This window comes from Pholis gunnellus, assembly GCF_910591455.1.
Source record: "Pholis gunnellus genome assembly, chromosome: 8".
Taxonomy (NCBI): Eukaryota; Metazoa; Chordata; class Actinopteri; order Perciformes; family Pholidae; genus Pholis; species Pholis gunnellus.
Genome location: NC_136534.1, coordinates 25189980 through 25211169, shown reverse-complemented (window position 1 = coordinate 25211169; position 21190 = coordinate 25189980). Strand labels below are relative to the sequence as shown.

The following is a 21190-nucleotide window of genomic DNA, read 5'->3' as shown; positions in this document are numbered from 1 at the left end:
ATCTCTGTGCAGCTGGGAGATGATTCTCTGTGGCTTTCAGGTATGTGCTGTATGTGCCCTATATATCATCATGAGCTAACTGCTAACCCCTGCTATAACCCAAGTTTAACCATTGTCACATTTAATTTCCATCTAATTGTTTATAACCTGATATAATTAAACGAGTGGACTATACACCGGTGCCACTCCTCTCTGTGCAAACTTATATTTAGAGCACTTCCTCAACAACATAGTGTTCTATGTATTCAATGACTTTTAGCTCTGTGTTCGTTGGCACACATGCAGGCGAGGGCCAACACCTTGTGAGACTTAACCGCAGCTTTGAGGTTGATTTAAGTCTTTGCACAGTAAGACACAGTGGAATGTTCCTCATGTGGTTTGTGTTTGGTATTCATTCAGTGTTTTGGTGCCAAGCGGAATAAAAGTTCTCCACTGGGAACATCAAAAACACACAGCGAAGGAGAGCGCTTGTGTTTGCTGTCAACACAGCTAAAAGTACTCCTGCTGTGATCACGTAGCGCACGTAGCATGCGCACACACACACACACACACACACACACACAAAGGAGAAGCAGAAGAAGGGGCTGCATTCTTTATGAGACAAAGACCTTTTGTCTTCCGGTTTGGAAAAATGTCACTTGGAAAATAACCAACGCCTCATTTGCCCCCTCTAGTGTCTAGTGGTGGAAACTCCCCACGAGACGAGGATGTTTTACAGGAATTCCATCAATGTATTTCCTCTTTTCAGTGAATGAGGAAGCAGGTGGTCTGAAGGTGTCTGTGAGAGGAGACAATGCGGATGTGTGAGAGAGGAGCAGAGGGACGAGGAAAGGATTGTGATCATTTGTCACACAAAGAGGGGAAAAAGAGTCCTTGTTGTTGCTTTGCTCTTCGTCCCCAGAGGTTCCTGTGTTTGAATATGAGGGGGAGCCCCGCAGACTTCCTGTTGAAGCGGTCGAACCTCGCCTCATTAGTCACATCCAAAGTTGCTTTATTGGCATGAATTGAAAACATAAGTTTCGTATGTCTTGCTTTTGTCTTTTATTATAATAATAATAATAATAACTTTATTTATATAGAACCTTTAAAAACAGAATTTACAAAGTGCGTTGACAGACAAAGCAGCAATAACAACAATAACAGCAAGCTCAGGGTGAATTATTATGTTATTGTGAAGCTCTTGAAAGGTCAAATAAAGTTACTTCTACTTTGAAAAGAGTTGTTTTCACACTATACTGTGTACAATGCATGCACTACAATGCAACAACACCATGCAAATCATAAAAATAAATAAAAGAATAAATATGATAAGAACCGATATAGTTTTAAGGATTGTTTTTGCTGTTTCCCCCTGTTGTCTTTGTGCTAAGTTTTTTTTAAAGCACTTATTGTCGTGTTGCTTCTTCCCTTCAGCTTGTGACGCTAACGTGTCCTCTTCTCAAGTAAATATTGCATTTCGTTTTGCTCTGAGAGTGTTAATCTCTTGCTATTTGAGTTATATTTTGGAAAAGAAAACTCGGTCAACATGTCTTTCTGTAAGCTGCAGACATGAGCGGATCATGAGACAATGAGCCCATGTGAAGCAAGACGCACAGACTAACAGTTGTGTTGTCTTTTTGTAGTTTTTTTTGTCTGTTTGGCCTCAATTTGCAGTTGTTTTGTGCCTCTTTGTGGCCTTTCTGCAACTCTCTTTGCAGATGTTTTGGTCGTGTTGTGGTCATTATGAGTCTCTTTGTGTTATTTCGTGCCTTTTCATAGTCTTTGTGAGTCTCTCTCTGTGTCTCTTTGCAGCTGTTTCATATCTCTTTGTAGTTGTTTTGGTCTCTTTGTAGTCTTTTTTGTGTGTTATTGTAGTCATTTTATGTTTCTTCTTCTTTGTGGTCATGTCGAGTCTCTTCCTGGTTTGGTAAGTGTCCCTTTGAGGGACATTTCGTAGGTGAAGGCCAGGAGGGCCCCCGACACTTTGGGCCCCTGCAGTGCAGCAGGAAGTGTGTCTGTTTTTTCTTCTTCTGCGTATTTAACATTTGTCTGAGTTGGCCAGTCATAATGTCCAGAATGTTGCTGGTTTCGCAGAGTGTTTTCATTCAATGTGGTTGATTCAGTCTGGTGTCTACATTGCGTAGCAGCTTTGAAGTTTACTTCCAATGCTGAGCCCCAGTCTCTCTCTGTCTCTCTCTCTCTGTCTCTCTCTCTCTGTCTCTCTCTCTCTGTCTCTCTCTCTCTCTCTCTCTCTCTCTCTTACTCACTTGTTCAGTCTCATATCATTTAACTGGCTCACACTTCCCCCTCCATATCTGGTAACTGAGTCATTTAACTGGAAACACCCACGCACAACACACGCTCATACATACACACACATACGTGTAAACACACACACACACACACACACACACACAATCTCTGGTAGGAAAGTGACTGATGGGAAGTCTCAGTACTGATCGATATATGTTGGACTAATTATGAACCAGTGAAAAAACATTAACTCAGGATGTTTAAGATTTTGAGTCAAACTGAAAATGAGAGTAGGAGGAAGCTGACTTGAGGGGAAACAACATATTTCATAACAATACCACTTCAGTTCCTTCCATTTAAAACAATGTAGGCTTGATTTGACTTCATTGAAAATGTAAACAGTTCAGGTTTTATTGTCTGAGGCTCATTTATTGTGGTTTTGTTCATCTTTACTTACCAGGCATTGTTCAAACTTACACTTTGTTTAAAATTGTTTCCAAGGTTCCAAAGAAAATGCAGAAGTTTCTGTTTGCAAAACTTCAAAGGAAATTCAAGACAAAAATCATGAGTTTCAAAGTTCAGTGCACGGACAGTATTTTGTCACCTTGAAATGCAGAAAGTTTAGATTTTATGTTACGAGATATTTTCCTCTGAAACTTCTGCCATCGAACCAGCACAGCTGACGTGAACAGAAGTTCATTTGTGGAGCTCAAAGTGAGGAAATGACTAAAGAAAATAAGAAACATTGTTGTCTGTGGATAATCACATCCCAACATATTTCTTCAGGACTTTTGTCATTGAAAGTACTTTCTACCAGAGATGGTTAGCCTGGACATTGCTTTCAGAAAGACACATTACTTATCAAATACTTTATTATTATTATTTTGCAATATTCGCAAACATCTCAGAGATAGATTTATAAAAACTGAAGTGGATATAACTGAGACTGTCTGCATAAGTGAGGATGTATATTGTGACATATGATCTGTCATTGTTTACACCATTTCTGTCTTTGGAATCGTCTGCATTGGATTCTCCACTTCACGCTTTTCCTCAACTGGCAATTTAATAAAAACCCTTCCTTTTGGCGAAGCGACCCTTTTTAAGAAAGTCCTTAACGAGCAAAGGCTGCAGGTGCAATAGATCACATCAGGGCGTGCAGAGGAATGTGCCGACTTGCAATAACAGAGACACTGAACACATAAAGTAAGTGCTTATGTGACAGAATAAAAAAGCACAAACAGTGTGAGAACTCCGGTGCTTTTTTGTTCACACTCGTATCGGATTATGCGAACACTTCTGGGAAAAGAAAACCGAATGAATGCTGAGCGCTCTTTGTTTGTTGTTGGTATTTCTGTGGTGAGATGGATCACGAAAACAGAAATGCAGTCAGGTAGCATGTATACACTAAGGTGTACAGTATGTGAAGCATCTGGCAGGGATCCAAAGCACGCATGGCATTTAGTGTTGTGTAATAGGTTCTAGGGCTTGGTTAGTTACATAATTATCTTGTCATATTTAAAGCACATTGTTGAATAGAATCAAAGGAGGTGAATCACTTTCTAAATCATCCACACAATAATGTTTTTCCCCCTAAAATGGCACATTGATCCCTTTCAATAATGAGCTCAGTATTGCTCCTTGCATGTCTTGTTTTCCTCATGCAGCCCTTTGGCTCATGTATAGCCCGAGTGCCAAACACTGGAGGACATTGAACAGTCAAAACACACAGGGTTGCCTGTTTGAAGGCAACGATTTCATAAGAACATCAGAGCTGCTGTGTTTACAGCGTTAGCGTCCATCTGCTGCCATCTAGTGGCCGAAGAGGAGGCGTGTGAATGTGTGCAGTCCGGTTAAAAAGACTCTATAACGTGCAGAAAAGTATTACATTTTTTTTTGTAAATTTAAGATGATGTATTGTGTAACATACGAATATGAAAAGTCCCTCTCTTAGTCCAGGTATGAAAAGGGTTTTTCAGGGAAAACAGGTGGATTACAGGGAAGGTTTGTTGAGGTAATCTAGTGCTTCATTTTCCACCTGGAGGGGAATTCCTTAACTGCTACTTCTTAAATGACAAACCATGGACTTACTGTAAGTAATGGTGTTACTATAATATAATGGTGTTACTGTAAGGTTTACTGTAAGTAATGAAGTTACCATAACATGATGACAGATTTTTGATGGGGGGACATATGATACGTGTGTTTAGTAATAACTGAACCTGCAGAATGAATTAAAAACTTAGAACCTGTCAGAGTTACACTGGGGGGGAAATACCTGCCTCACCTGCTTACAGCAGTCATTTAGAAATAAATATAATTCTGGATTAATTAATATAATATTAGGGTCAGTGGCTGAATAGAATAGTGCAGTATTTAAATTGTGTATAGACTCATTTGGCTATGTATATATAGCTCCACGTTAACAATGTCGAGTGCTGCATGTGTGGGAAAATAATAATGAACATGCGCAATCCTGATTGGCCGTTGCCCCCCCTGCTTCAATTTGATTGGCTGTTTAACTTCTGTCGTCATCTGCTCGTTAAGAAAGTTTGCAACCAGCTTCTACATGAACGATGTGGATTAAAAGTCTGTTCTTTGGGAGGAATTTAACATTTAACACACTGGTACCCACTAGTCGTGGGATATTGTCTTAAAACCAAACATGGCTACTCAAAAGGACATATAAACGTGTATGTGTAATCCCAGTTTATCACCTGTGTTAGCTAAACAGCACAGCAGATACACAAAATTAGCAACCAGCTAGTTAACATAGCAGACCATTGAGCAACAACCAGCCGGAATTAAGCTAGATTTCGTATGTAACGTCCATTATTCACACTTTCTTTTGCATTAGTTTGCTGTTCACTGATATTCACTAATGCTAACTTCTAAGACTCTAGCCGCTAAATGGTCTGCTATGTTAACCAGCTAATGCTAGCTTAGCTAAATATGGGTTAATGCTAAAGGGCTAAAAATTCCAGCTAATACAGGAAATGACTTGTTTACAATATCAAGTCAAGATACTAATTCAATACTTTTGTCTGTAACATTTCGTTGATGTACAGAGTTATGACCATATGTTGAGGAAAATCCTCTGTTAACATTGTAGAAGCTGAAACTTTAAAGAAACTAAAAATAATGATAGTCTTAAACTTGGTATCTATCGCACAATCCATGCAGAAAGTGCATGTTTTTTATGAGAGCAAATAATCATGACATTTACAATTAAAACAGTAATATAATATGATTTGTATTGAAAGCAAAAGAGATCCGTCTCATTTGCAATGTACAAGTGGACTCTAACCACTAGATGTCAGCCCTTCTTTTTCTGTCTGTCTGAGTTTTTAATTGGATGACTGATGAACATGAGTTCATGCCCCACTTCTCTCCCCCCTCTCTCTCTCCCCTCTCCCCCTCTCTCTAAATTATTCTCTCTCTCTCTCTCTCTCTCTCTCAGCCAAAATAACAAAATGCTGACTTCTCAAAGTGCTGTCTGTCAGTATGCCTGTTTCAGCATAGCAGCCGAGAGAGAGAGAGAGAGAGAGAGAGAGAGAGAGAAAGAGAGAGAGAGAGAGAGAGAGAAACAACTTTCTCTAACTGCAGGCTCTGCCTTGCTGAGGGGCTTCATCACTGCGCTTCTGTGACGGTAGGTGTGAGGCTGCTTCCTTCTGTTGCTCTGTGTATTTTTTTTTTTTTTTTGGGGGGGGTCCCCACTTAAATCTTCCCCTCCGGGTTGCCTGTTTGGGGGGGGTGGGCTTCATTTTCTTAAGCTAGACCCCCTCATGTGTGAGACTGTGCGTTGTGGTTCTGAGATGGGACAAAGCTACAGAATGAATGGGGGGACATGGGTGAGCTATAATAATCAAATGTTCCTGTGCAGATGTGTGCTGACTTAGTGCTTAACTGGATTTATTATGATAAATATATCTTATTTGTATGTGAGTGTCCAGGCTGAAACTCTCCACTTGTGTCACTCGATGGGGGGGCTTCTGCAGGGGGGTCAGGCGAAAACTGAAATCCTGTCTCTCTAATGAAGCTATCAGTGTGGTATGTGGTGGGGCTGAGCTGCTCATCGCTGTGCCGTTCATTCGTCAGAGGGGATTTGGAGATGTTGTCTCAGTAGGTTGCAGGGTTTGGAAAAAAACGGGAAGGAGGGTTAAGTTGGCCCTCCGCCTGCACACCCCGTCCAGTTAAGGTCCATTAGTGTTTGACGTTTGATTATCTGTCACTGGATTTATTCGCCTTTTGGGGACTGGATGCCTTAATTGGGGTGAACGATGATGTCGTATGTAGATGTGACCTTCCTGCAGAGTCAACTCACTTGACACACACCACCAAAACAGTCTGTCTGGTGAAACAGCTCCACTTCATGCCGTTCTCTGTGAATATCTGTTTTCTGCAGCGGTTTCAAAGTCGAGTGACTTTATATTAACAAATACTGAATTCAACTTTTTAAGACTTTCCTTTTGGAGCAAAACCTAAGTTGTCTCAAACAGTGGTGCCCCCTGATACCGTCTGAAGGAGCAACCCAAGCCGGGGGAGGATTCTCACGGCTGGAAGTAGCTGACTTGTGAAGCTAAAATTAAGCTGAGGGCAGATTTGGAATGTTACACTTGGGCAGTAAGAGACGTGGAGAAGACGACCTGCGGATGGTGGCAAATCTCAAGAGCGGTCGGTGGCAGAATGGCAACTTGCAGCCTTGATCATTTAAAAAAAAAAAAAACTTTTGCTATATAGACCTCTACCTAACAAAGATCAGGGAAACACAGAGAGATGACCTCAAAAGTTTATTTTCTGCTCCAGTAAAAACAAACGCCCTGGCACAGAAGCCGGGTGTAAATCATTCCGGAGCATTTATGAGTGTACAACCTTTGTCACTGTGAAATGCAAACCCTTGTAATGGTCTTTGACTTATAAAACACACAGTAACTCCTCGCTCACTGCTTGTGTCAGTGCACTGCTTTTGACGTTGAGCCACTGGAGCTCCTTTAATGCACGAGGACAATAACAAATCAAACAAAGCTCACATGCAGTGAATCAGGTTTTTACTTCACGTATCTCCAAAATAAGTGCCCCCCCCCCCCCCCCCCCCCCCCCCCCCACAGACAGACAGTGTGCTCTTCAAATGACTCCGTGAACATGTATACTGACTCAGAATGAAGCACCGGCCTGTGAAATCTGTTGATACGTTAACGGCCGTGACCAACGTGCCCATGCGCGAAACTCAACAGATGGTTGGGAGTGAGGAGACCCGAATTGGTTTCAATAATCAGGGCAGTTGGAGCAGCTGCTTCAGCTCCTGTCGGAAGGAAACACGTTAGCTGTGATTTAGAACGGTGGAGCCCAGTTACACCTCGTACAGTCACGTTACAATTCTGAATATATCCTCCTCCTCCGCCTGCTGTTCACTATTCAAACCTTCACAACAAAGAATTCATGCTGCTGGAGTTCAACTCTGTTCGACCAAATGGACGTCGGCCAATAGTGGTGCACCGTGTTTAGACACTATAACCAAAAAACGTGGCATCTCATCCTGTTTCTGATCCGAGAACGGGGAGAAACAGCTACTAACGCGACTTTAGCTGTTTAATCTGTCAGCCTGCATGCAGCAGGACACACAGGCTACGTTCAGGCTGCAAAAAAAAGAAGAAAGCAGATTTTTGTTTTCTCATCGTTATTTTCAATCAAGGCCCGACTCCTCTGACTCTCCATCTGCGTGTTTTCAGTTATTCTGGTTAATTGCACCGCTCAGGCTGAATGACTCAGTAGTTTCCTCTCTTGTGTCTCACAACAGGGATTATTGCGTCTATAATACACAAAACATCGCGGGATTGTTAGCAGAAAGTAGTGTACGGGCCACACTACTGTGTTTGTTCCATTGCAGCATTGTTTTGAGGGCATAACTTTGAATCAATTTTAAAAAATCTGAATTTGAGCACGAGACTTACAGTTGAGCTTTGACTCTGATTTATCTTAAAATCAGTTTTTGATTCAGTTCCATGTTGGTGAAATGAATTATTGGAGTGAAGCTCACACTCTTGAGTCTTTTATTTCCACTTCTTTTGTAATTATTTCCCAAATACTGAACGGAACATTTGGTCTTGAGTTGACGTTCTTGCGTTGTTTTTAGCTGTACAGACAAAGTGAGATACTGGATGATGAGCAATACATTTAATAATATTCAGAACCAATTGATCTGGTATTAAGCTGATTATTTCCGATCTGATGAACTGAACTCCGGCGTTAGCTCACACTCACTTTGTTTAAAACACACTCACAGAACGAGTTTTCTATGATTTGAGGCTTCTCATTAAACCAGCTGATTGTTTAATGTTCCGTTCCCTCGTTGTCTCACAGCCATAATTATGATTTTATGACACATTCTGTTCTGACTTGCTCAGAAGAGCCTCATGTCATTATCTTTTCTGGAGTTGTCGCCCTTTAGGGAACATTAGATCTGTGTCACGCACGAGGGTACAGTCCGACCACTCTCTTGGGGTTTGAATATTGAGTAGCAGTCATTAACCAACCCAATAAAATGTGGACATAAATGTAAAATGTGGACATAAAAACAGCAACTGCAGGTGCAGGAGATGGTTGAGAATTTGAATCCTGGAAAAAGAATGGTCCCGAGCCCAGCTGGCAGCGGCAGGTGACGGCCACCGCTCCCAGTTTGTTGTGGGTTTTAATAGAAATCCTGCTGGGACCGCTGGTGACAGATGCACATTCAACTGTCCAGCCTGTTTGCTGTGCGGTCGGAGACTTCCCGGCACGTGGAACGTGCCAAATGAAATGTCAAAACAAATGCAAACCCAATGGTGGGCCTGGCTGTTTGTCCGCTCAGCAGAGGCTTATTCTTTATTATCTGCCAAAGTCCATGCAACTATTTTATGATAATTTACTGTAATACAATGAAATCAGGATTTGTACTTCCCTAAACAATGAGAGAAGAGAAGATGTACCTTTTTATTATAAGAGCCCCAAACCAGTGATCTCTTTCTAAATGTCAAAGTATTTAGATCTTCGGTTCCTTAGACTGGCGGGCTGCTGGCACGCGGGTCGTCTGAGCCCTCACACTTAGCTCAAGTGTCAGAAAACAGCCATGCATTTAACTCAACAATAAGCACGGCTCAAAGGCTTGACTGCCGGCAAATCACATGAGCCTTGTTTTAATGGAGCGCTGGGTCACACTCACTCCTCAAGTCACCGACGACTCGCTGCGAGAAAAAACTCTGAGAAACTGTAAGAAGCAGGATTGTGAAAGGTTCATTTTTTTACATTTTCATGCCAAAATGTTTTATGTGTGCGATACCTGAACATGGATTTACATGAAGCAGAATAGAACAAAACAAAAGTTGCTTAAATAAATGAATCAATCAATAAATCGTGTGGAGATAAACAACCACACAGAGATTTCATAAATATTCCATCATCTGAGGCTTTACTGTAATATTCAACACAACATTAATGTCTGACTGATGAAATGAAATAAAAAGTAAATGATTTAGTGATGGTTTCCCCCAAGTGAAGATGCGTTCGGTTTGATGTCCCCTCACTAGCGAGATGGTATCAGCACAGTGAGGGTTGCCCAATGTACGGCCTTTGGTTGTCAACAGTTGCAACCGATTTTTAATGTATAAAAGAATAGAAACAGCAAACAGCAAAACGTGCACCCCATGAGCAATACATTTATCATTTCTGTTGCATTTGTGATGTCTGAATATTGCTGTTACAGGTGCGTTTACTTGCGAGACAATGGTGACGCAAAACTAAGTTGTTTGAATAACTCGTCAACATCTCAAACAAATGTGCAAATTGATTCAACTGACAAAGAACCAGATGAACCTGAACATAAAACTAAAAGGAGAGTCTTGGGAGGCGGAGATGCCAACATCTTCTATCTCGATAACATATATATGACGTATCGCTTCATAGTATCTCAATTACTCAATTAAATATAAGGTGACAAAAAATGGCCGACATATTTTCAGTTTCGGCAAGCAAAAGCTGATGCCCCCCCCGGTTGCCGGCCACTTTTAAAAGTTTGTGTTGGGCCCTGACTAGGACGCCATCGAGATGTTTTTTGGTAATTCCGTAATAATGAAGGTGATGTAAAGAGTTTAACATTTAAGACTCAGAGGCCAGAGAGATCCCACAGCCAGGCTGGTCTATCCTCCACAGGGTCCTTTGAGCTGCTGCCTCCTTCCCCTCATCCTTTCAAATCTCCTCCATCTTCCTCTGCAATCCGGCGTTTGTGTCATCGGCTTTACGCATTAGAGCCGCACAGCGTCGCTGAGGGAAAGTGAGGGAGAAACTCAGAGGTCTCGTCCAAGGAGATGTGCTAACACGCATACCAAGTTGTCATCCTTTGATTCATTAGCAGGTATTGCTTCATCAGCCACGTGGTGTGTATCCATCTCCAGTCACAAGAAGTGTGTGTGTGTGTGTGTGTGTGTGTGTCCTCTCTAATGAAGTGTAATCTAATACAAACAGGCGTTACCTTGAGCAGAACAAGGTTATGGTCCCATGGTGTGTTACTGGAGCATGGATGCATAAAGAGAACTAGATGCAGCGTCGTTCGTGGAGGTTGCTCAGTGGTACGTGAAGTAAAAAACAACAAAGAGTTTGACTTCTAAGTTTATAAATTCAGACACAGTTACCCGGATATTCTGGCGATGTTCTGCGTCTGTGGGCCTGTGGAGCGAGCGTATTAGCGAAAATAACTGGATTTGGGTAGAATTGCAATTCACAACTTTAAGGACCTATTGATTTGAATGAATGGCTGTTCAAGTGTTTGTACTGGGAAGTTGAGTTAAAATAAAAATGATCCACAGAGTAACAGACTTAAACATGACAGTATTTAGGACAGCAGTGTATTACCATTATAGTCATTTTTGTCACATTGTTTTCTGTGATGGGGGGTTATTGACCTCTATGTAGTTGGAGAAAGTTGCATTAATGTAATTAATACTGGTGAAAGTACAAGTTAATAATGGCCTGTTTCACTAAATATCCCTTAAAGAACCCCTGAGCATACATTGTGTACTTGTTGCCACAGATCACAGACGTGATCGGTTCCTGACTCGCTCAATGACGCCACGCTCTGTGACCTGAGCTGCGCCGGGCGTTCTTCCTCCGGCCAAGTTGGGATGAAATTTGGACTGAAAATGAAAACATTAGACCTCACAGACCCGAGAGCTGCATTACTCATACTTTGACCCAGAGCCATCATTCAGCGGGTCTGTAGCTCCTATAGTTTCGGGGCTCTTCTGTGTAAAACCTGCCGCTCTTTGTTTTGTCAGAGACCGTCTGTCGTTGGGTGTTTTTTCATCACTGGGTGCAGACACAGTTCGGGTGTGTCCACTACTGTATGAGCGAGTGTCCGTCAATGATAAATAAGGGATTGCACTTTCCACCCCTCTCCATTCTGCTATTCTTGGTCTCTGTGTGGTGAGCTAAGGGTTTAGAGTTACAAAGACTTTGCTCTCTCTCTCTCTCTCTCTCTCTCTCTCTCTCTCTCTCTCTCTCTCTCTCTCTCTCTCTCTCTCTCTCTTTAACTTTCTTCACCTCTGTGTCTCGCTCTACCTCTCCTCCTGTCAAACCACCGGGACATCCGTGGGTGGTTTTTCACCTCTCATGTGCTTAAGGTGAGAATGAAGCTCGTGTCCAGCGTGCGTCCTGGAGGTCCGCGGCTGAATATTTATACTGACTCTGCCCTCCGGAGTATTGCTGATTTGTTTTTGGAAATGCATCTATTATTATCATCACCGCATTATTATGATAAGCTGTCTGAATAAGGCGGTTTGATGAGCTCAATGAAGATCATGAAACTGTTTGGTGCTCTGGGGGGGTCGCCAGGTAAAGTAAGGACAGAGGGACAACCGTCCAGCAATACAGTTTGATGTGAACACAGTACAGCCCCTTCCCCACCGGACAAAGACCCACTTAACACCTGCTAACATCCGGCTTTGTCTTCAGTGGGAACAGTTACAACCAGCATTCATTCCTGGGACAAACAACTCCGCAGTAGTCACAGGTCCAGCTCTGTTACTGGCATTGAAGTGAATAAATATCAAATATTATCACGTTTTTTTTCTTCTATGTAGAAAAATGTAACTTCACTACATTTATTAGAATACTTGTAACTAGTTTGGCTACTTAGAGTCAGATCTAATAAGCTGTGATGTGCACTGTACCGAACTATAGAGTCTGTCGCTGCGCATCGCTGTGGAGGAGCTGAGCAGGGAGAGAGAGCCAGCCCACCCATTGAGAAGTGTAACAATCTTTTTGGCTCATAATGAAACTATTGCATTACAAATTAGACTTTTGGCGGGCCGCCACAGTCTCGGTAATTGATCGGAAACACTGATATGATACCGTGTAACTTTATTTACACTAATTGTGTTGCTAGGGGATTAAACTCTGAATAAACAGAGACACTGAGAGAAAAACAAACTCTGATATCTCACCCCCCCCCCCCTCCTCTCTCTTCCCTTCTCTCACAGTGCCCTCTCGCCCAGAGGTGTGCAGCGGTGTGTATGAGTGAGTGTGTGTGTATGTGAGCCAGAGCCTCAGGAGCCATGTCGGACCCCCGGGACATCGACGAGGATGCCATCCTCAAGGGCCTCAGTGCTGCGGAGCTGGACCAGCTGGATGCTGATCTGCAGGAGATGGACCCCGAGGTACGAGGAAGCGATTGATGTTTTCCAAACTGAGCCGGCTTCTGGTCTCCAATTCCACAGGGCTTTGGTGGTCAGATCTGGCGCCTTCGGGGGTCCAGGAATCCTGCAGGTTTTTGTTCCCGTGTCTCTTATTAACGGTCAGCAAAAGAAAAAAACCTGCAGGATGACTGACCTCAGAGATGAGAGGTGCATTCAGTTCCACTTTATTGCAAAGCCTTCCCCTCAGTGAGCCCACGCGGTGATTACATCTGTTACAAGAAGTGAGCAGCGAGAGAACAAAGGGCGAAAGATCAATTGAAGTGAAATCAAGCGGCAAACTCGACCATTTAAAAAGTAGCTGTTGCCATAACAAAGTTTCCCAAAATGAAAATTATTTCGAAAAAGAAAAGAAAAGAAAATACTTCAGGCAGATGCAGCGGATTGGGCAACACCCACATGTTCCAAAAGTGTGATACATGTTGTCAAAATGAGAAAACTACAAGTATGATTTACAAAATGACCTCAAATCAAACTGCTGTAACTTGTGTCGTCACTGCAGAACCATGTGAATGCACCTCAGAGTTCTCTAGTGATTATAGATACCTGGCTGTAGCAGATCACCTGATGGGTCTCTTCTCTCGTCTTAATGCCGCATCAACATAACATTTGACCCCCCCTCGTTCTCCCAGAATGCCATGCTGCCCGCTGGCTTCCGGCAGCGTGACCAGACGAAGAAGGGCCCGACGGGGGATTATGACCGCGACGCCCTGCAGCAGCACTTGGAGAAGCAGGCCCTGGAGCACGAGGACAGGGAGGACCTGGTGCCCTTCACCGGGCAGAAGAACGGTGGGGTTAAATACACCAAGTGATCTCAATCTTATGTAACGACAAAGACACGAAACTGTGTGTGCAAAGACTTAAATCTCCATCGACTCTTCTCCCCCCCCGTCTCCCTCACACAGCTGTACAGTGTTGTACTCTGAGATGCTCCACTGCACAGCAGCTCAGGCTCTTAGTTTCAGGTCTGTGTGGGGTGTTTGCAGCTCACTGAGTTTCGGGGTCATTTCCATCATAGTCCCCACAGGCCGACACGTCCAGACCTCCAACCAGGAAATAGATTGTCTGACAGTATTGGCCCTGTAGTTCTCGTGGAACTCGATGTAAACAACCGATACCAGACACTTCTATGTCCTGTTTTAAGATGAGTTTTTGTTGTTATTCACAACTGAAATCGTGAAGATAAATGAGAAAAAGATAAGAAAGACTCGGGTGGAAAACACCGAGTTTATTAGAGCTGATCCACAAATCCGAGATAAACCCTGACTTACTTGTGAAACATGATCCAAACAGAGCTTTTACCAAAAACTGAGACAAATATACGGTTTAAACTATTCAGACAGAAGAACCACGATGATAGAGTAAAACACTTTGTTTGCTGACTGATGCACAAACATCAGAAACTCGACACTCTAATCCTGTCTGACACTCTGTCCATTATCCTCATTTCTGATGGTTTCGTCTCTTAACTCGTCCGTTCTTTTCTGTCCGTCTCTCAGGAAAGTCCTTCGTGCCCAAGAAACCAGCGGAGATCCCCGTGCACGAGCAGGTGCTGCTGGAGCCGGAGCTGGAGGAGGCGCTGAAGAACGCCACTGACGCAGAGATGTGCGACATCGCAGGTTAGACCAACAACCATTACTACGAATATTAGCTGTAGCGCTTTAGAATCATACTTCAACTCACACTGATTGAGCATGTAAGCAGTTAGTTAGCCCAGGTTTGATTGAGACACTTGATTGGCTATGAACACTTTGACATGGCAGACATTTTGAACCGTCTTTTAACGATGGCTCAAATTCCATAAATGTCAAAATATACCATTCCAGTGAGCCGGCACACACGACACCAACTGGAATGCAGTTGCTCTTATACTGGGAATCGATTACACCTGTGCTTTTATGCTTCTCCTGCCGGTGTTGACGTGTCAAAGCTCTATTCGTCCTATGACGTCATCTTTTTGTCCTGGTGCCGATTAAGACCTCAGCGGCTCTGACCCGTCGCGGTTCTATAACACAGGCCCGGTTATCTCTCTGCCTGGTGGCTTCAGTCATCCCGGGTTTACAGACATGGCCAGACATGCGATGATGGGGTCCAATTCTCCGCGCTCAGCAACACAGAAATAAACAAGCCTGGCCCGCGGCCAGAGGGAAGGGAGGAGTGACCGTGGGGGGCGGTGGGGCCCCGAGATACAGTATCAGTTTGGAGCAGACCAGTGGGAAGCTACTGTGGTGACAGACAGACAAGCCACCATGCTTCTTTATCAGAGCTTGGAATCAACAGTGTGATGTGACAAGTCTTTGGTGTTAAAGTCCAAGTCGAGTTGAAAGTCTTTTCTGATTTTAGTCTAAAGTCATCAGATGTGCTCGTTGTGACTCGAGCTTTCGCTAAACTAACGTAAACTAGTTTGTTAACGATTTGGAGGAGACGAGGTCATTTCCTGTTCTTGTGTTTCTGGTTTTGGAAAGGTTTAAATGAAAAGACTCCCTTCACCTGCGTTAAATGCAGAGCGGACTCATGCAGTTCAGCATGAGGGGAACCCCAAAGCTGGACTCCCTGATAAACACCTAAATAAAGATTTCACTTCAAATAGCTGAGAGAGCCTCTGTAACGGACCCCCTTAAGGTACAAAAACTGTATCAGACAGCCTCTCTTGTTCAGAAATTAGGCTAAATTGAAATGTAGAACGTGTTTTCTTTATTGAGTGTGATCCTTTGAACACGCGATCACACAGAGAGAGGCAGGCATCCGGAAAGGCAGAGCGGGGGAGCGTGTTTGTCCGGCTCCATCAGCCCGTCACAGAGACGGCCTCTTTAACCCTGGATGGAGTCCAGATGAGGATTAAACCTCGCTTAGACTCTGTCAGTCTTTTGTTTGGACTTTTTGGCAAACTGACCCGCTCCATGAGCCCAGAGCGAGGGAGAGAGAGGGAGAGAGAGAGAGAGAGGGAGGGAGAGAGAGGGAGACAGAGAGATCCAACAACTTAATTTTCACATTTTATTTATATCGCCACGTTGCTATATTGAGTTTTTTTTTAGTTTCTGCAGTCTAGATTGTGTTGTAAAGCTACCGTGGGTTATTCTAAGGAGGCAAACCGGATGACGGGGGTGTTTATGGTCGGTAAGCCCCCCCCCCCGAGCAGGCAGCTGTCTCCTCACAAGAACCTTCCCATGGTTCCCCACACCGGGTCAGGAGGCTGGGAAGGTGGATTGAGGGGGGAGGGTGGAGGGGAGGGGGGGAGGGGGTAGTTACAGCAGTTGGTGTGCGACACAGTTTGTCAGGTTACAACAGGAGGAAGTCTGCCTCCTTCTGGTCATTAAGAGTCACAACAGACCAAGAGAACACTCGTCTGTTGAAGATATTCACTTATTATTTTATTTGTAAGTCATTCTGTTTTTTTTTTTAACCAATTATATGTTCTATGTATACGTGCATGCATACAGAGTCACTTCATTTCCAAACCAATTAAACTACAAGTTCAAATAAATCACTTATTGACAGACAAGTCGTCTAGAAAGAACACTCATCAGTAAGTATTTTCAATTTGTGCTCTTCTAACTTCTCTACATTTCAGAAAGAAGTATTTTACTCGGAACCAGTTACTTCTAACGTTGCACATTCAGATTTTACATCGAACAACTTAAGATAAAGTACGATTCAATGCTACAGATTAAGCAAGCAGCCTATAAAGTAGTAGCGGTAGAAATCACCAGAGGCCCCACGATACAGTCTTATTGCTAATTAATTGCACTCTAATTCTATTGCAGAACAATAGGGTTTGTCAGTCAAGCAAAAATCGACAGAAAGCCTAAAATCTATTTTATTCTTCACTCTCTATGGACCAACGTCACACTTCACAGCATTGCCTCTTAACTGGCTGCTTTCTGTCTTTTAGAAGGAGGTTGTTCAAAGACTCCAGCAGTGTTCTCCTCTCCTAAAGTGTGTGTGTGTGTGTGTGTGTGTGTGTGTGTGTGTGTGTGGTCTTTTAACACTGACTCAACATCAGCTAGAATAACGCTGAGAAAGCTCGAGGCCCGCCCTGAAACTTGTGATTAAATGTGTTTCTATCATTACTTCCCTGTGAGATTACAACCAGGGATCGAGTTTCCTGCCGAGCTCGGGCATTATTTAATATCCTCATCTCATCAAACGTGGAGCAACACCGGAGACAAGGGACGCCTAACCGGGTCTCTTGTGGTCGTCCTCCAAACATCAGAGACATTTTGATCTGGTATTCACGGTGATTGCTTTCTTCTACTTGCAGCTATCCTGGGAATGTACACGCTGATGAGCAACAAGCAGTACTACGACGCTCTGGGCACCACAGGAACCATCGCCAACATAGAGGGCATCAACAGTACGTGTGAACAATTCAAACGTTGTTTTATATAACATTAAGCTCATATTGAAAGTCACAAGAAAAGAAAACTGCTGGTGAGATTCCTAATTTCATTTACGTCGTCTTTTGATCCGACATTTCCTTCTTTCAACTGTAAATTGGTTCCCACGCGTCCTAGGGAAAGATTTAATGAATGTTCTAGTAAATGTCCTGGAAAATCTTATGTTGTCCTTGAAAGACTTTCAAGGACAACATAAGACAACACAGATTTCAAATGATAACTGTACCGTGTCTTTAAATCTGCTGAACAGGACCTGATTGGAAGCCTCTGTACACTTTATAAACTACATGAACAGAGCTTAACAATAAGGCTTGCTAGCATGCATTGGACTAGTAAATGAGTAAATGAGTCAAGTCAAGTGGTAAAATAGAAGCCATCCTTTTTCTATTTACCAGAACTGATGGTGGAAGTTTTTTTACAGCTGCAGAGCACTTTTATAAAATGTTCTCTATAAATAAAGTGAACTTGAGTCATCTCACTTCCTTCTTATCTCTGTTGAGAGTTGCACATGCACCGGCCGATCCGGTACTTTAGAAGAAGAAAGTTTATGGAGCTGAAGTGCGAGTGAGCATTTCAATCATGGTGGAAACGTGTTTAGCTGGGGGGCATTCGAGCGGATACTGCACAGTCTGATGAGCACGAATAAATAAAACAATTGATACAGCAGGTTGAACCCTGCATGAAGAGAAAAACACAACGGCACTTTGACTTTCACTGCAACATGTTGAGGTTTTTCTCCTCTTTGACGTATGTGACATTTGAATAAAGGAGGTTTCCTCCTCTTCGTTCAACACCAATGAATGAATGATTGGAGCCTGAAGCTCGATCACTACGCCCCTCTGGAGCCTAAGCTGTGTACGTTGTCTCCTACAGGTGTAGTGAAACCAGATCCATTCAAGATCTTCCCCGACGAGCTGCCCAACCCCACCAACGTGGAGGAAACCCTGGAGAGGATCCACAACAACGACAGCAGCCTGACCGAAGTCAACCTCAACAACATCAAGGTCAGCTGAGCGAATACTGCGACGGTAACGGGATGCTGGAGAAGATGAATTAAACTGTTTATTCCTTCAATTCATTCGTAGCAAAGAGAACCGTGCAGCTGAACTTCCCACTCTTTCCAAGACGACATAGTTTTGATGAGATGCCTGAAATAAGGTTCCACGATATATAAAATGCATCACTAGATTCATGTATTTTGATGCTTTTACGTGCTAACAGGAAGCTAACGTTAGCTTCTTTGCTCCTGGCAATTGTATCTACGCTTCAGAAATTACAAAAGTGATGTTCATTTGTGAAGATTATCTTGCTGAACTAAACATGTAAGTATCATAAAAGTTTGTTTGTTCCACAGAGTTTATTTTCTGCAATAATCCAAAATCTAATGAAATAATCCCATGTGTGACGCTGACTTCAGCTCTCTATTAACTAATGAATGCACGAAGCTTAAAGGCGGCTGTGTCTGTGCTGCAGGACATTCCCATCCCAACACTGAAGGATGTCTTCGAGGCGATGAAGGGAAACTCTCACGTGGAGTCTCTGAGCATCGCCGCGACCCGCAGCAACGACCCCGTGGCCTACGTGAGTACAATATGAGATATTACTTTCTAATGTTTTGGTTTGAATTTCTTTAGTATAAAGAAAAACAATACGTACTCTTAGAGCCACAGATATTTAAACCTGGCAAGAAGACCCTTTTCTGTATCTCTGCTATTTATACGTTACAATTCTGTTGGGTGTTGAACCCATAATCCTATCCATCCTCAAATTAAATAAACGGTGGCACCATGTAATGTTTCAGAAACAAAAGTCACTTCAAATGAAGTTTTTGTACCCACGTGTGTGTTTACCAGTCATGTGCCGAGATGCTGCAGGAGAACACCAGCTTGCAGAGTCTTAATGTTGAGTCCAACTTCATCACTTCGGACGGCATGATGGCGGTCATCAAAGCCATGACCAGCAACGCCACGCTGGTGGAGCTGAAGATCGACAACCAGGTCCGTAAACACGTAACCGAAACCTACGGCTCTGCGGAGCATCTCGGTAATAAATGCAATGAGAGAGATTCAATGTGTTTCTGACTCCATGCAGAGGCAGAAGCTGGGAGACTCGGTTGAGATGGAGATCGCCTCCATGTTGGAGAACAACTCCAGCATCCTCAAATTCGGCTACCACTTCACCCAGCAGGGTCCCCGTGCCAGAGCGGCCATGGCGATCACACGGAACAACGACATGAGTGAGAACATAACTATTGATCTCCGTGTAGAATTCTGGAAAGATTGGAGCTTATCTTTAAAGATGCACTGAGCAAGATTAATGTGTGGAGTAAAGTGTGTTTTAGGACCGTCTTCTTCCTGTTATTTCGTGCTCCTATCTCGTCTTTCTCCTCTCTGCAGTTCGCCAGCAGAGATTAAGATGAGAGCAGCGAGGAGCGGACAGAAGAACAGCCTCTTCTGCCCCCGTGGAGCCTTTGGACGGACCAGCTCTCCTGCCAGCTTCCTCCATGTGGAGCGCCGGAGCTGAAACCAATCCTCCCCAAATTAACCCGGGTCGCTGAGCGCGGTGCGACCCAACCTAACACCCATGTGCAACCATTTCATTTCATTTTACCGCAGCCGGCTTTTTTTTTTGTAGACTGCTGAATTCACCATAAAGGCATGTATAGGTCACAAGCAAAATGTGAGGTGTCTTCTTTTTTTTGTGCTTTTATCCTCATCCTCCTCCTCTTCTTCATCATCATCCAAAAACACACTTTTCATTCATGAAAAAACATCTTCAAATGTGGTGCTATCTGTGGGAAGAAAAACAAACTGTAAATACTTTAAATAAAAATATATATTCAAGTAATTTTTTTGTAAATGTTTGGCAAGTTTAATTTGATTGTTTCTACGCCTTTACATCGGATCTGTGAAGAGCATTCTGAGCAAGTTTCATTATCTACAGCTGAAACTGGACAGAACTGTTTTTGCAGAAGCTCAAATGAACCTCTAATCATATTCATATTAACACCAGACAAACTAGATTTGAACCCAAATAGAACTCTGTAAGACTGAACAGGTCCATCAAAAAAGAGTGAACATTATGAATGATTCTCTTCACAGTTTATGGGGAACGTGACCTGATAATTTCCCCCCTTAGATTGACAAATACTGCAGCATTTCAGGGCTGAACCCTTCACGTAAAGAGCCGCAGCGCTTTAATCCCTTTAAAGTCGCTCCTGATCCTCCGACTCCCCTCGAGCACCTGAGCTATTTTTACCCCTGAGCTCTGATGGGACCCGTAACCTCGTCCGCTGGGCTTGAGTTACCTCGTTCCAAATATACAAGAGCCGACTTGAAGAGGGTTTGCACCCGCAGAGTGTTATGAACACTAACAGCTGCTAACCTCTGAGGATTCTTTCACCGCGTCGCTGGGATTCTTTCACTGCCTCCTCTTTCATTCCTTCCTCCTACTTTTCCCTCATTTCTATTGAAGCGCTCTGACTTAATGTCAATCTTGACACGACCGTCGCATAAAACGCAGAAAGCCAGACTTCTGAAAAGGTCACATCTTTGAAAGCCATTCGGGCTTCGCTGACATTTGGCACCTTGAGGTGATTTAAAGTCGGCGATGCCTCGATGCCACAAACTATTCAGAGTTTCTCTCCTCTTTGACCGTTGTTTATTTTTGTAAAGCTGGGTGCCGTGCATGCTGGGACAGACGCTTTTATTGTAATTACGTTCTATTTCACCCTTTTTTATACATCTAGATTTGCGTCACACTTATATGGAAGTAGTATCAGTGAAACGGCAGGCGTGATATTAAAGGTCACCAGAAGTTCAACGTTTATTTGACTTCAAA

The 21190-nt window shown here is 43.2% G+C and overlaps 1 protein-coding gene across 1 annotated transcript; it reads left to right on the top strand.

Moving 5' to 3' along the window:
* The first annotated feature begins 5744 nt into the window (after positions 1-5744).
* Positions 5745-20030, top strand: tmod4 (tropomodulin 4 (muscle)). The gene is made up of 10 exons (XM_079163974.1): positions 5745-5881; positions 12741-12917; positions 13586-13742; positions 14453-14572; positions 17215-17307; positions 18224-18354; positions 18824-18931; positions 19204-19347; positions 19442-19586; positions 19747-20030. Exons 2-10 carry the CDS (start codon positions 12816-12818, stop codon positions 19767-19769), a joined length of 1023 nt encoding a protein of 340 aa, XP_079020100.1. The 5' UTR covers positions 5745-5881; positions 12741-12815; the 3' UTR covers positions 19770-20030.
* The last annotated feature ends 1160 nt before the right edge of the window (positions 20031-21190 follow it).